This window comes from Eptatretus burgeri, chromosome 14, assembly GCF_056783735.1.
Source record: "Eptatretus burgeri isolate ZD-2024b chromosome 14, Ebu_testis_v1, whole genome shotgun sequence".
In the NCBI taxonomy this organism is placed as follows: Eukaryota; Metazoa; Chordata; class Myxini; order Myxiniformes; family Myxinidae; genus Eptatretus; species Eptatretus burgeri.
The window spans coordinates 6,845,860-6,862,675 of record NC_140974.1 but is presented as its reverse complement, the minus strand read 5'-3'; the positions used below and the strand labels follow the sequence as shown (position 1 = coordinate 6,862,675).

Below are 16,816 nucleotides of genomic sequence, written 5' to 3'. Positions count from 1 at the left end.
TACGATACGATTGCTCTTCCTCGTGTAAGAGATTTACTGCACCTCAATTGTGTCAGACATAACAGGAGATTCCTGAGAATCCCCCGCACGCGCTTGCTGCTGTAAAAAGGGTACGACTCGTGTTCCATGCGGCTCAGAGTTCGGTTTAACGACGTGGCGTGCCTCTTCATTCACGAAGGCTCCGGGCCTTCGTGCTGCTATAAAAGAGCCGCACAATAACGGCACACTGAGTAACCATCATTCATGGACCAAGGGCCATCTGACGTGAAATGAACACAATAATTATCACTCCCTGTCCCCTCGCAAACATCTCGCCTCCCTATTACTAATTCACTTTTCTGGCTTGCCCCCTTAAGCTTTGCTCGGGATGTTAATTTGTCAGGACATGGATTGTTTCCTTAAATTAACACTAATTTGAATTACAGGGGGAAATCTCATTGATTTACACACATTGTGTACGTACAAGTGGGCTTTTCAAAAGGAACTAGCACATCACCCGTAGGGTGATTGCGCCACCCTCTCCCCCCTCCCCACAGTGACACACACACACACACACACACACACACACACACACACACACACACACACACACACACACACACACACACACACACACACACACACACACACATTTTTACTGTGATTAAACTCAAAAAGCCTCAGCCTCCCCCTTCCAACTCTGTCCCATCTTTGGTCCCCCCCCTCAAAACCCAAAGCCTCAACCCCTCCCTTCCAAAGATGTCTCATCTTTACTCTCACCCTCCTCCCACTCATAAAAGCAAAGTAAAAAGCATTTCCATGTCGAAACAAAGGAGTATGTAACACTTTCTGCTCCACTATCATGCCATCACCGACTTCACAGAAACCCGTCGCAATTTTAACAGAAAATAGTGGGAAATAATAATAAACCTGCGTAACTTCCGTAGTAAAAGTTCTACTTCAGAGGAAGGGTTCTAAATGGTTCTAAAAGGGTAAAATATAGAAACTGTGGATGGAGTCAGGCAAATTATCTGACCAATGGGTGGAACGCACGCACACACGCACGACTTATTTTATATACGGATAATACATCATCATCGTCATCAATGGAATGCAACATGTAGCTGCGTGGGAGCATTAATTCTTGCAGGGGTGTGGCAGTGCCACTGATGCAGTGCCCCCTGTACGTTAGAGCAGGAATTTGTAATTTGTTCAGGGTGCCGGCGACAGCGAACCGACTCTTTGCGAAGGACACCTTGGGATCATTTAGTGTCCACTAACTAATGCGAGCAGACGGGCCGGCCAGTTTAACGTCCATCTGAGGGCCGGCACAAATACTGATGCCTTTTCCGGCCTGCGAAACCAGGGTGACAGTTTACAGCTGGGTCGAGATGCGAACCCAGGCTCCACAGTTTAGAAGCAAGTGTGGCAGACTTTCAAACATGAGAATCGATCGAACCCACACACAAGCCAACATTTTATTAAAACACTCTTATTTGGGGACTTTTGATCTTATAGACACGATTCTTGTAAAAAAAAAAAAAGGTGTTTTGCATTGTGTTTATTAATTTATTTTTACTTATATTTACGCGTCATCTGCCCTCCAACGTAATCGATGGAGCTCCAGTGGTAAAAGATAAAATAATGAGCAATTAACAGACAGGAATGCATTGAGATAATACACACCTTACTTTGATGATGTTGTGTTGCGATTAATTAGCAGAGGTACAAATATGCTTACAGAATTCATTTTTAAACCACGGATCATCTACGTAGTTCGTCTACAAAAATTGCTCACCCAATACATTCATAAATCCTCTCCCTTTACTCCAATATCTTTCTAACCTCCTTTTCCCAAATTCACTTTTCAATTGAAGCTGCACCAACCCTTCAGCAGATGCAATGTATAGAAGGACCCAGAAATGGAATCAAATTTTGATGAAAGTCACCGTCCCCCCCCCCACCCCCTCCCCATCCTTACCGACAATATGTATTCCCCCCCCCCCCCCCCATTCACCTTTCCTAAAGCAGATGTCACACCTTGACGATTGAGCCAGCGTATGCTGACGTATGAAAAATTTGTCTAAAACGCTGGCACACGTCGCATACGTTATGGGTAAGTTTTGTATACGTTAAGAGCACGCTGGCATACGTCGAATCGTCGACCAATTTTAATATGCTCAAAAATTTTTGACGTATGCCAGCGTATGACCCACACATTCCGCATACGCTGGCCATAAGTTGTAGGCACGTTACACGATCGTTGAAACACGTCGATACACGTTACTTGTAAGTTACTCATAAGTCGAAACACATCGAGGTAATGTTTGGGTGAACGTCAAGGTAATGACCATCAGTGTTCCAGACGCCATGGTTTTTTTTTTCTTTTTTTTTTCTTCTTCGGCATGACGGTGATGTTGACACTTCGATTTCTAGTGCGGTTATAATATTGTTGTGGTTGACGAAATTCGCAAACCACCATTCAGGTCCCTTAGGTGAGATATCTCTGTAAGTATATGTGTAGTTAGGCCCAAACCCGTTGTTTAGAGGGAATAAATGTCATTCATTCGGGCTGCGACCCTTCTAGATAGCCGTTTTTCTTTTACTATCTTTATTTTGGACCAGCCGCCATTACTACCATTACTACCACCACCAACCACGTCTCAACAGCCATCACACAACAACCACCAGCCGCAACGCCGCTTCACAACAACAACAACGCCAACAGCCACGACCTTTACCGTCACAACTCGCCCTCGCAACCATCGCATCACCGCCATTTCCGCGCCGCTTGTGGGCACCGATACTGGACTTGTGCAGGGCGCGCACCGAGCAGGGGTGCGAAAACACCAGCCTTTCCGAAGCAGTCGGATCAAAAACGACTCACGCACACTTCTGTTCCGTCCTATCAGTGAGCATGGGGCGATTTGGCCCCGCCTCCAGGTGCGTCGGAGTAATATCGCTATATGCAGATTCATGGATCAAAAAGCATTCACGCCCACTTTTCCTCTGTCCAACGGGGAGCCAGCCAGAAGTAAAGGGTCGAAGGTGAAGGAGCGAGGCCACGGGGGCTATAAAGGGCCGCGTTCGCTCGCCAAAGAGGCAGTTCGGAGTTGAGTTGGGACGAGCCAGTCAAGAGAGGAGTCGGAGAAGGCAGTTGGACGGAGCTGTGGAGAGTTGGAGAGGTGGCGGCGGCGAAGGCAGTCGAGGGGGTGCTCGTGTCAGAGTCGGGGAGCTGCGGAGAGGAGAGGCCGGCAACGCGACCGAGGTCGTGGTGGAGACGCTCGTCGCGGGACCCGAGCCAGGGAGATATCCTCCTTCCCCCGAGCATCAACAACCCCCTCCTGTTTCCCCCCGCGCTGAGATAGTGCGAGAAGGGGGCCCCGTTCCCACCCCCTACCAGACACTGTCCGCGAGGCCCGCGGAGTCGGGGCGCCACCGCCATTTTGCGGCTCATCACCAGACGGGTAGGCTCGACGCGGTCTCGGCCCCAGGCCCGTCTGCCCCCCTCATAGTTGAGGGTGGTCCTTTTCTTTTGCTTTGAGTATATGTGTTGTCGGCGCCGTCTGTGAAGTAAAACTGTATAAGTGTTGCCGTGTGCTCGGTAGTCGGTGGTAAATCTGCATTGTGTTTTGCTTTTACATTTGCTTTTTGTGTATTATTGTGTGTTTCTTCTTCTTTTACAATTGCTTTTGGTGTAATTGTATATGTGTGCTTTCCGTTCATCGCGAAATAAATGTGCTTTATGTTGAACTTTTTTCCCGTTTCGCTTCGTCTTTTCCTTTATTGAATCTCCATCTTACTTCACGTAAAGGGTTGGTAGTGGGCTAAATACGCCCAATAATTAATCGAACCGTCGAGGCCGACGATAACACCGCTCGGTTATCCCGATAGTACGGAACGGGTCGCTTAAAGTGGCCCGTGTCCGAAGTCGACCTGCGGCGAGGTGCGATCGCCCGGTCTACCCTCCGTGTGGGTACTTAGGTAGGTCGAATTTGGCGAGCAACCCTATCCCACGCGGGGGGCCGATTGGCACGATCGTGGTGAGGCCGAAAGGCCCACCCGTGACTAGTTCCCGGTGTTAGTCCGAGAGGGTCACGACGGGATTGTCCGTCCGGTGGGCGACGTGCCGCGATTTGAGTTACGTGGCCGTCCGCACGCCGGCGGGCGCGAATCCGCAACAATATAATATAATTAAAAGGCTGCCGCTCAACGATTTAAATAATAACCGCACGAGAAATCGAAGTGTCAACATCACCGTCATGCCAAAGAAAATTTTTTTAAAAAATAAATAAATAAAAATCATTATACGGTAGCTGTAAGTTAGTAAAACGTTCAGTAAGTTCTGTGGTCGTCCGGAAGACGTCAAATACGTCTACATACGTCAATGTGCGTTGGAGATAGGTTACACATAGGTTCAAAGCACATTACTCCTCGGTTCAAAGCACGCTACTCATAGGTTAGAAATAAGTTTCGGGTACGCTAAACATTACCTTGACGTGTTTCGACTTATGAGTAACTTACAAGTAACGTGTGTCGACGTGTGTCAACGATTGCATAACGTGCCTACAACTTATGGCCAGTGTCTGCGGAATGTGTGAGTCATACGCTGGCATACGTCGAAAAATTTTCAGCATGCTTAAAATTTGTCGACGTGCTTGGCGTACTACGATGTATGTCAGCATGCTTCAGCGTGCTCTTAACGTATACAAAACTTACCCATAACGTATTCGACGTGTGCCAGCGTATTCGGCAAATTTTTCATACGTCGGCATACGCTGGATAAAACGTCAAGGTGTGACAGCGGCTTGACACTTCGATGTCTAGTGCGGTTATGATTTGAATCGTCGAGCCGCAGCCTTTTTTTAGGCTACGCCACGTGATCGTCGGCGATACGCTGCCGCGCTATGCATAAGTTGGACTATCGTTGGGCATAGGTTGTGAACGCTGAAAACACGCTCAGCATTCATTGGTGTAAGTTATCTATATGTTATTGAAACGTTCTGTGTACGTTACTCATACGTTATGCAAACGTCCAACTCGTTATGGATACACCAAAAACTGAAAAAAACAACAATAGTTCAGCATACGCCAGCGTTTTACATACATTTTGATATGTTGCCATACGCTGGCTAAAACGTCAAGGTGTGACAGCGGCTTAACCGAACGACCTTACTTGCAGGTTGCAGTGTTTCCTCCCCTTCTCTCCCTGTTTATTCATTCCCTGCTTATTGCATCAATGTGTTATCCCATTAATCTATAGTTAGCTTAACCTCCAGAGAGGGGAGAGAGAGAGAGAGAGAGAGAGAGAGAGAGAGAGAGAGAGAGAGGGGGAGAGAGAGAGAGAGGGGGAGAGAGAGAGAGAGGGGGAGAGAGAGAGAGAGAGAGAGAGAGAGAGAGAGAGAGAGAGAGAGGGGGAGAGAGAGAGAGAGGGGGAGAGAGAGAGAGAGGGGAGAGAGAGAGAGAGGGGGAGAGAGAGAGAGAGGGGAGAGAGAGAGAGAGGGGGAGAGAGAGAGAGAGGGGGAGAGAGAGAGAGAGGGGGAGAGAGAGAGAGAGGGGGAGAGAGAGAGAGAGGGGAGAGAGAGAGAGAGGGGGAGAGAGAGAGAGAGGGGGAGAGAGAGAGAGAGGGAGAGAGAGAGAGAGAGAGAGAGAGAGAGAGAGAGAGAGAGAGAGAGAGAGAGACAGAGAGAGAGAGAGAGAAAGAGAGAGAGAGAGAGAGAGAGAGAGAGAGAGAGAGAGAGAGAGAGAGAGAGAGAGAGAGAGAGAGAGAGAGAGAGAGAGAGAGAGAAAGAGAGACAGAGAGAGAGAGAGAGAGAGAGAGAGAGAGAGAGAGAGAGAGAGAGAGAATAGTCCAAAAGACCAATACGGTAGGGTGGGATTACAAAAGCATAAAAAAGGATCAGATCAAAATGGCCATTTTACCTTCACTCCTCAAGTTGGCTTATTTGGTGTTACCCTATGAGCAATTAGTTCAACTTACTTCATCATCCTGGGATTCCAGGTTCTAAATCCCATATAATATGTTAATTTGTCCATCACATATGAATGTTCTTGTAATTTATGTAAAACTACTTTAATGCTTATACACTTGTCCTGCATGTGATATATGTAGAAACTCTTCTCTGGACTTCAGATTATTATTTTTTTGTATACTTTGTCGAGGCTCGTACGAGAGCTAACACACAACGTACAGCAAGGGGGGCATGAGACAAGAGGGGCATCAGAAGAGAGGGGCGGGAGTGAGAAGGACAAAACAGTGGGGAACAGAGACATTAGGAGATCTGTGGAAGGGAGAGGGATGGGGTGGGGAACATGTGGTATACACGATGGACATTACAGGGACTTTCAGGAAGGAAAGCAAGGAATTTGAAGGAGGTGGGTTTGGGGTGGGTTAACAGGGGTAGAAAATATTGAGGTTTTGGATGGGGGACAATAAGAGGTGGTGGTGAACAGCTGTTTTGAAGGCCTGGAGGGAAGAATGGGATTGAACAGAGTGTGGGATCATTGTTTAAAAAAAAAAATCATCATTGTTTAAAAAAATGAATGAATAAAACGAATAGCAGGTGTCCACAACCATCCTTGACCATGTCGTGGAACGTCGGCCGAGGCCCTTTTACTTCCCCCCCCCCCACCCTCAATTTTTGTCCTTTATTAACTCCGCCACCGAAGGTGAACAGAGGTTATGTTTTCACCCCTGTCTTTGTAATTGTCTGTCTGTGAACAGGATATCTCAAAAGGTTGTTGTCGGATTCATCAATGAAATGGGTGGCAGCCAACGCACAAACAGACAAGGACCTCATTTCGAGCTTAAATTAGCTTCTTCTTCAAACGTACCAACACGAAAATTGATCTCTTGTATCCTTCACCAACTTGCGTGATGTTTAACTTGTACGCGTGCGGTGGGCTGCCACCATTTATGGAGGAATAATGATGTGCTGCTGGATACTTGATGACTACATGAAAAGAGGAGAAAAATGAAACTTGTGTACATGTGCAGGATAGCATATTTGCAGTTGCACGTGCTAAAGGGCTGGCATGATGGCCGAGAGGTAAGCGCACTCACCGCTAAGCTGTCTAACCTGGGTTTGAATTATGGTCTGCTGCCATTAGTTGATATACGTTAAAGATCCCACGGTGACCTCCGTGAAGAGTAGGAGAGCTAACGCCGGGCACCCTGACCAACTTCCAGATCCATGCTCTAACCTAAAGAGGGCGTCGGATTGGTGGCACAGCCATGCCCTCAGGCAATGATGCTACCACGAAGCGTTGTGCTGTGTAGGAAAGAAGGATAAGTTCATACAGGAGCACTGTGATGGAGAATAAAGGGAGGCAAGAAGAAAAGACAATAGGCTGAGATGCGTGGCTGCGTGAAGGAAGTGTTTTGCATCCTTGACAACACAGACCAACCTGCAGGGCCTCAAGGAAGCGAAAGGAGCCGAGACGACGTCCACGAGGCACCAAGCAGAACGTGGAATTGTGTAGCATTTCTTGGTAATCATATCTGACAATGAGGGGAGAAAAACATTGATTAGTCATCAGGTTAAACTAAGACATTAATTTAGCAAAACAGACGTGTCTCTCTGCGTATTTATCCATCCTCGCAATCACAGTAATCAAGGCACAGGTAAAATCCATTTGGCCCATCACACCTGTGCCACATCCACATTCCAGCCCACCCACCACAGTGATAATTATACATTTCACGGTAAGCATATAGAAACAGCACATAATAGCCAACTCCTTTTTCCATTCTGTGGGATCTTTTAACGTTTCCAACAGAAATGCACATTAGATAGAGCATTTGTCTTTTGCTTCAGAGCATTTACAACAACACCCCGTAGCAAGGTAGTCGGCGCTCGTGAAGGATCTGCAGAGTTGTTTCAAATTTTGACAGGAGAGCAATCGACTGGGCGAAAGTATTGAGAATAATCACGGACGAGACGATGCGATCGGAGTCTTCTTTTATACAATATATGGTCGAGGTCTGTCGAACAGCTCGGACACAGAACAGAGCAGGACACAACATAACAACGGGAACATCTGGAGAAAGGGGAAACGCCAATAGCAGGGTAGAGGGAGGAGGACGGCGGAAATGGACAAACAAGGGATGCAGGCAATGATGAGGGGTAGGGGAGAACGCAAAGGGTGGACAAGATGGATGCATAAGCAGAAGTTTGGGAGGGTGGGGATGGTTTAACAGCTGTAGAAAAGATCATGGCTTTGGATTGGGGGGGGGGGATCTGAGAAGGTGGTGAACAGATGTCTTGAAGACCTGGAGGTAAGAATGAGATAGAAGAGAGTGTGGAAGGTGGTTCCACAGGTGGGAAAAAGAGGAATAAATGAGTGGAGGTGAGCAGTGGTTTTCTGGATTTCATCAGTTTCTCGAGGATAGGGCTGCCTGGTGGACCACATGCATCCTGCAAATACTTGGGGGTGGAGAGGGCAGAGCACGGAGAGGGCAGAGGATGCAAGACCAGAAATGAGGTGGAAGAAGACAGAGAGACCACCGACCTGTAGGCGATGGTGAAGTGAGAGGCTCATAAACAGCTTCATCATGAGGGATTCCAATGATCTTGAAAGCCTTGGTTTCCAGGTCATCGAGCTGAGCAAGATGTGAGGAAGGGGAGCAAGCCCAGAAGGGAGAGCAGTTCTCCATCAAGCTGTGGATGAAAGCCTTGTAGGTGGATTGGAGTTCAGGTGTGCCAGGGAAGGACTTTGCATTGACGGATTCCAAGTTAGCGTTTGGCTTTGGAGGCCAACTTTGAAATGTGGCTTGTCCAAGAAAAATCATGGTTGAGAGTGAGACGCAAGAGTTTGAGTGATTGAACCTTTTTGAGACAGTTGTTGAGGAGTTTGAGTGACTAAACCTCTTAGAGAGAGAGAGAGAGAGAGAGAGAGAGAGAGAGAGAGAGAGAGAGAGAGAGAGAGAGAGAGAGAGAGAGAGAGAGAGAGAGAGAGAGAGAGAGAGAGAGAGAGAGAGAGAGAGAGAGAGAGAGAGAGAGAGAGAGAGAGAGAGAGAGAGAGAGAGAGAGAGAGAGAGAGAGAGAGAGAATGTGGGACTTCTCAGGATTGAAAGACACGTTCTAAGTGTTTGACCAGCTTGTGATTTTTGTCAAGGTCTGAGGAGAGGGAAGAGGCTGCTGCCTATCTGTCAGAAGGATGAGAGATGTCGCAACAAATGGTGCAATCATCAGCAAAGCGATAAAGAGGATTTCTCCAAGAGTTAGTGAGATCATTGATGAATTTTAGGAATTGGATGGGGTCTAAAACATTATCCAGTGGTACTCCAGCCTTGATAGGGAGAGGAGAAGCAAGTTGAGAGCAAGGTTCGATTGAGAGCCACACGTTGGCGACGACAATGGAGGAAGTCAGTAATCCTGAATGTGAGGGGGTTTGTGACACCACAACCATCACTGCTTCTTTAAAGGCCCCGATTATTCCCACCTTTAAGTGGGGTTGTTTTTGACCCTAGTCTTTCATGAACCAGCTGGACAGACTAAAGGTTCAACGAAAGGTGATTGGGCAGGAGCTTTGTCATCTGTTCAGGGTGCCTGCCATAACTCACCTCTTCATCAGAAAAGACAACATGGGATCTTTAACCTTAAGTAGCAAACATCCAGTGCTGGAAGATGACGGATGGGTCAGTCCTTCCGAGGGATGCAAAACAACCTGATGCCTTGCCCTCCCTCCAAAACGCCGGGATCATAGTTTATAGCTGGGTCAGGATTCAAACACAGGCTAGACAACTCAGAGGCGCGTGATCGCACATATCTATCTCTCAGCTATCCTGCTAGCCCATGAGTGTTTTATTGGATAAACAAGAGAATAATTCACAAAATATTCCCAAGTGATACACCTGTTTGTTTGGTTATAACACCATTTAAGTACATTTCAATCCTATGAATAACCTTTCCATGAGGATTGAAAAGAATTCTGTATCGAGTGGATTTGAGTCCTGGCAGTTGCTGTTGTTGTTGTTGTTGATCAGTTACATATTGTTTGTCATTATAAAGAGTTGTCATAAATTAACTCTCAGCATCCATTCATGAAATGTCCCAAGAACAGAATTGATGATTCGAATGGATATCACGGAATACCAAAGTAGTGTGATGTCACAATGACCGCAAATATGGAAGGATACATTGCTTGAGTAATTACATCAGCATTAATAATAATGTGTATATATATATATATATATATATATATATATATATATATATATATATATATATATATATATATAATTATTGGTGCCAAAGTAATTTAAACGAATGCAAATTAATAACGTTTGTGAAAAATGTGTAATGTCACGTTTAGATGACTCAATCCCCCCACCCCAAGTGCCCACCACCCAATCTCCTAGCCAGATTTCCAAAGAAGTAGTTTTCGATTTCATTTTAAGATAAAAAAAAATACTGCATTTGGCAAAAAAAAAAAACCATCAACGACCACTAGAAAATGCACTGAAGCCTTTAAAGACACAATGCTGGTCTATGTTGTTAAAACAAAAGATCATTAAACAACAATGTGTGCCTGTTCATTAAATAGTACTGTAGATGTTGTTACCTGGGCCACTGAAGGTGAAAGAGGTTATGTTTTCACCCCCTGCCTCTGTCTGTGTGTTTGTCTGCAGGATATCTCAGAAATTTACAGACAGATTTGTATGAAACTTGGTGGGCAGGTTGGGTGTTTGACACGGACGAATTGGTTTGATTTTCGTAACGATCCAGATAAGGATCCAGATACGAGAATCTTTCTAATTTTTAAAGTGACTCTTCATTGAAATGCGGCCAAAAACGATATCCATCCATACATGGGGACCATACTCTGTGCAGAGCGTTGGTGCTGCCGAACCAGTCTCCTTGGCTATTGAGTCCAATCCTGGATAGGTCGCCACTCCGACACAAGATACCAGCATGCTGGCACTCATTTTGCCGACCTCGGAAGGATGACAGGCAGAGTCAACCCCACCTGGTATTAATTCAACAGTCGAGTTGGATTTGAACTCAGGATCCTAAGATCCCAAGCCCACCACCCTAACCATTAAGCCAACACCAGGTGTAAAAAACGATAGATAGCATGATAATTTCAAGCGGTTGTGGACGAGTTATGCCCAAACGAGGTGGATGAGTTGCGTAGGTGACAAGAACAAGCCGATTCGATTTTGTTGAAGATCCAAACCCAGATCCGACCTCTCGGTTGGATACAAAATGTAAACTAATCAGCCTGGCGGAGGTATGCGCTCTACCGAGTGCCCTTCAAGTTCCTTTGCTGCGGCTATTAAAAAAAGTAGTCGTGGAGGTTCCCCTACCAAGACAACTTCCATCAAGGTGTGAGATGATTACAATCGACAGAACTTAATAAGTCAAAGTTCTTTCTTGTTAAGAATAAATCAATTTACTTCAATGGGGGTGTGAGATTTCCAACTCGTTTAAGAAGTCCCTCCGTCATTCATTTATTCGCTTTACAATACATTCCTCACCTTTCATAGGATATAATATAAATGATGATGAGGTTCTAATGACGGTCTCAAATATTCCCACATCATGGTGCTGATGGGGAAGTTCGGGCCCACGTCTTTCACGAACCAGCTGGCCCGACCTCATGTTCGACTGAGTCGGTTGGAGGAAGAATTTATAATTTTGCCAGGATGCCGGAGATAGCTCACATACTTTTCGCAAAAGACACTGCAGGATCTTTGACATCCACCAACTAATGCCGGCAGATGAGACGCCAAGCTTCACGTCCATCCGAGGGACGTCACACACATTGATGTATTAACCTGCCTGCAAAACACCAGCATGGTAGTTTATAACTGGCTATCCTTGCCAGTCCATTAATAAAATCAATAGCAATTTTGATTCGAAAAGATAAATGTCAAGAAGCTAAATTTGAGAAAGTATAAAACATCTTAACCCTTCCTTATTTTGTCTCCTTCTCTCAGGCTACCCCTCTCCCCTACCCCCCACCCTCAAACGATACAAACACGGATGATGACTTTGTCGCAATTAACGGAGGTTTATCTGCCCATGTGAAGGTTCCAGGGCATATGTTCGCCAACAATCGAAAGTGGTCAAGTATATCTCAATCTTACAAAAACAATTTCAATTCATCCATTAAACCTTCCAGGGTAAGTATTGTGACGGTTCTGCGAAACCATCACTCCCCAAGGCAATGGCACACAACGTATAGAGATTTCTGAGATAGTTATGTCGTTAGTATTCGTTCCAGATAGTCCTTCCGTTATGTGTAGTGGGTGTATGAGTCATATGCGTTGCCTGGGCTGTAGGTAGGTTTTTATTCCGATTCTTTACCTATCTTCTTTAGCTTATCCACACACAAATGCTCGTCTGTCTGACATCGACCTCACAACTACTCTCCTTCCTTCATGCAAGCAAACATGCCATGCATAGCACAACAAAGCTCTCAACAAAAAAGGGCAAGCCATTTGCATACGCATGCCATTTCCCAATTGAATCGCACGCCATTACCCAACGGACACTTCACTTCAACCTTCACCGCACTTGAACCCCAACGTCACAACATTTCATACACGATTAATACTCCATCATTATAATCACCACATCATTGAAACACAACTCATGCTCGCTTACATTCGCCATTGACGCCACAACCACAACGACCGACAACCGCCACCATGAACCACCACATTCAACCTCACTGCCACACCATCACTGCCATTGCTCAACCACCATCACCACCGATGCCACCACCGCCTTGTGTGACCGACAGGGAACAAAGGAGCGGCCTGTATCAAGGTGGATACTCGGATCTGGACGTTCAGACATCTAACTTGGAGCACGAGTGTGCACTAGACTCTGTTCGACATCGTGTGGGTAGCCCTGAAGCTCTGTTCAATTACGGCCTTGGTTGCGTGTTCGGCGCACATTCATGGCTGAAGCGCATGACCAAATATCCTGCGCCATGTTAACCTCAGAGTTAAAAGTGTGTGGGAGAGTTCAGAGCAAATGAGGCCATTTCCGCCACCGAACCCTCACATGGGCGGGACCAGCACTGTGGTAATCATCCACGCACCAATGGGGGCACTGGAAAATCTGCTCCGCCTGGTCCACTTCCAAGCTCCTCCCTCACCAGAGGATTATAAAGTGCCATACCTTCCACACAGAGCTTGCTGTGTGTTCTGTTCTGTTCTTGGGGGTTAGTTCATTCTCTGGCTGTGCATTCTCGGTTCTGTATGTTCTTGTGGTCTTGGCATTCATGATCAGTGAACAATGGACGGAGCTTGGCGGAGCAAGCAGAACAGAGCGAGAAGGAGCCGGAGCAGAGTGCGGAATGAGAAGAAGAGCCAGGTGCCAGACAGATCGCGGGTATTAGAGAGTTAGCAGGACACGTACAGACCTCCTTCCACTTCAATAAGCCCATCTCCTCACACATTCTTTTCTTTATTTCCATCTCATCTACTGTGGACGCACAAAAAGAGCATCAGTGATTACCCGGGTCCACTGATTTGCATCTGTGACATCTTCCTCTCTGCATAACCCTTGCACATCACCGCACCCTCATCTTGCACCTCACCTCACCCCGACCACGCACCTTGGACACCCTGGGTTTTGCTCCTCCTTCTCCCTTAGCGACTGGGTTTGCACAGGTCCATCGACTGTGCCCAGTAAATACGCGGTCGCAAACGCCTCAAACTTTCTCTCCTCTCTCTGAACTACCTAACTTTCCTCGGGAGTGTTTGTGATGGTAAGATGAGATCGTAGAAGTTTTTAAACAGGGTTAGCTCTGCACTGTGTCTTTCTTTTGTGTATCATTGCCTTTATTTTACCACACCTCACCCATCCTTGCTTTCCCTGCTGAATGTATTTTCATGTATTAAATCCCTTGCTTATTGCGGCACATACCTTTCCTCACCCTTGCTAATAATACAAGAAAAAGAGCAATCAGAGATTGCAGACCCTTCCTTTCTTCTTTTGAGTGATGTATTTTTTAAAGGTTTGACGGTAAATCCAATATGGCTGCCAAACCATGTGTCCGATGAAGTTGAAATTTAAAACGTGTATTCCTCATCTCTACTAGATCATAAATGTGAAGTTTAACATCGATTGATTACGTGGTTCCAGAGAAAACATGATTTAATATTTTCTTCAATCCAATATGGCTGCCAAACCATGTGACCCATCAATTATTCCCTAACACACTTGTACAAGCAGGGCTTGGGGAACACGTGAGTGGAGTTTGCCCTAGATTTGTCCAGCCGTTCTGGAGAAGATTTTCATGGGTTTTAGGGTAAATCCAATATGGCTGCCAAACCATGTGACCAAATGACCATATGTATGAACTATTTCTTCCTCATGGACAGGCGGTCATGCTTGTAAAGTTTTCAATTCATTATGATAATTGCAGTCTCACCTCGATGTGTTCAGCTACTTCAGAGAAGAAAATTATTGAAGGTTTAAAAAAAACAAAAAAACAATATGGTTGCCAAATCACGTGACCAATGATGTCATGAATTTTTATTTTTCTGTGGACCATTTTATCCCGAGATGTCCCTCAAAAATTTTCATACCGATCGGATGCGGCGTTCTACATATGCAATTATGACGTCATAACGAGGGCATCTATGACGTCATATTGAAAAATAAAAACGCTGATTTCCCCATGAGGAGTACATGCTCATGTGCCAAGTTTCAATTTTTTCTTTGGTGTGGTTTCAGAGATGCAGAGGTCCAAAGATATCCCGTTTTTCCAACATGGCTGCCACACCACGTGACCTATGATGTCCTAATTACCATTAAAACATTCCACATGAGTAGTCGCGTCAATGGTGAAAATTTTGTCTCAATCCGGCAAGCGTTTGAGGAGAAAATCATGAAAGTTCTGTGCGGACAAACAGACAGACAGACAGACAGACAAACAGACAACTGGACCCAAATGCAATACCCTCTCCTTTGGCAAGGGTAAAAATATCCTGTGTTATGAATGTACCGAGTTTGTCGCGTCTTTTCCTCCAATGATCCAGCATCGTCTGCACGTAGTGTTAGCTGGGAAGTTCTACCCCAAGTGATTTACCCTGTTAGCGAGCACACACTTACTGTATCGCTCGGCAGTGATCCGGGTGCTCGCTGAGGACGCAAAACCTGCTTTGTGCGGTTGTCTACTGGTAAGGTAACCACGTAAAGTAGTGACACCTTGCTAGGATTGGCAGTACCAATCGGCATTCGTGGTTGCTTCACAACTCACCTGGCCACGGAGTTATCTGCGACTGGTGGCCTCAGGACCAGGTGTTTGGGAGGAACACGAGTGCTTCCCCTCGTGGCGAACCTCGAATCCTGGGCCGTAACAGTGTTATCATCAAAAGGACACAAAGACACAGACAAGTAACCATCTGATTAATGGGGAAACATCCTGCTTGGTAGTAAAATAGGTGCACGCCAAATACAGGTGGGACTACATAATATTTCAGATGTAAGTTCACCTGCAAAGCCAGCCGCCAAGTGCGCATCCATCGTGAAAAGTCCTTCATCGGCACATCTGAACTCCTATCCATCCACAAGGCCTTCATCCCCAGCTTGATTGAGTACCCTCTGGGCTGGCTCCCCTGCCTCACATCTTTCTCAGCTTGACGCCATGGAAACCAAGGCCTTCAATATCATCGGGATCTCCCACGATGAAGCAGGATCTATGGGCATATCACTTCATCATCGCAGACAGGTCGGTGGTCTCTTTGTCTTCTATCGCCTCCTTTCTGGTCTTGTACCCTCTGCTCTTTCCATGCTTTGTCCCTGCCCCCCCACCCCAATCCCCTCCCCAGGTTTCTACAGGGTGCACGGGGTCAACCATAAACCCCGTTATGGGGAAACGACTGTACCTAAATCCAGGATCACTATTGACCTCCACTCATTTATTTCTGTTTTTATCACATCCGTGGAACAAACTTCCACATACTCCTCAATCTCATTCTTTCTTCCAAGTCTTCAAGACAGCTGCTCACCACGATCTCAGATCACCCCCCCCCCCCCTATTCCAAAACCATGATCTTTTTTTTCCTCCCTCCCAACCTCCAAGCCCACCTCTTCCAAATTATAGCTTTTCCGTCATAAGTTTGATTCTGTATCCATCATGTCCAACATGTTGGTCCTTCCCTCCTCCTCATTCTTCCCTTATTCATCCATTTCACTCTGTTTTGTCCCTCAACCCTGCTATTGGCATCCCCCTCCCCTCCCTTTCAACTGTCCATTTTGTGATGTTATGTCCTGATCCATTCCGTGTTCCAGCTCGTCCACGAGCCATAACCTTGAACACCAAAAAAATTAAATAAAAACCACACAACATTAATCTACAACAAGCTTCACCATGTCACAATATCTTGATCAAAGTGGTGACAACTTTATTCTAAACCAAAACCCACACCAAGAGGAATAATAATAACCACATCGAATCATCATCGTTGATCACCATCCACGACCAATGCCCATATTTCCAGTGTTGGTTCAGCCAAAGCAGTTTGTGTGGCCGAGAGCAAACCTTGCACCGGTCAGTAACCTGCACACAATGGCCTGCACTTGGAAAGGAATTGATGCATAATCACAATCACCAGTTTTGTTCAACCAATCGTTTGGATAGGAAATAAAATTGCCATAAACGAGCCAAGTCAAGGACATTTCCCGGAGACACCAAGGGTCACTCATCCATCAGATTACAGAACTATTGTTCACGGAATAAAACGAGGCAATTTTGGAGACTCGGGATATCGCACTAGTCATTGGGATCCCATTATAAAGAGCAGACACCGGTGCTTTGTGACGCTCACAAAGTCGCACTCTTTCATTTGTTATCGTGCATGTTTTGTGCT

The 16,816-nt window shown here is 46.0% G+C and overlaps 1 protein-coding gene across 2 annotated transcripts in view; it reads right to left on the bottom strand.

Moving 5' to 3' along the window:
• The window catches only part of EXT1 (exostosin glycosyltransferase 1), a 218,277-nt gene that overhangs the window by 54,812 nt on the left and 146,649 nt on the right, over nt 1-16,816 (bottom strand). For both annotated transcript variants that reach the window (XM_085853626.1, XM_085853627.1), the window contains exon 2: nt 7,387-7,480. In XM_085853626.1, the coding sequence (XP_085709752.1) occupies nt 7,387-7,480 (94 nt within the window). The remainder of the gene's footprint in view (nt 1-7,386; nt 7,481-16,816) is intronic.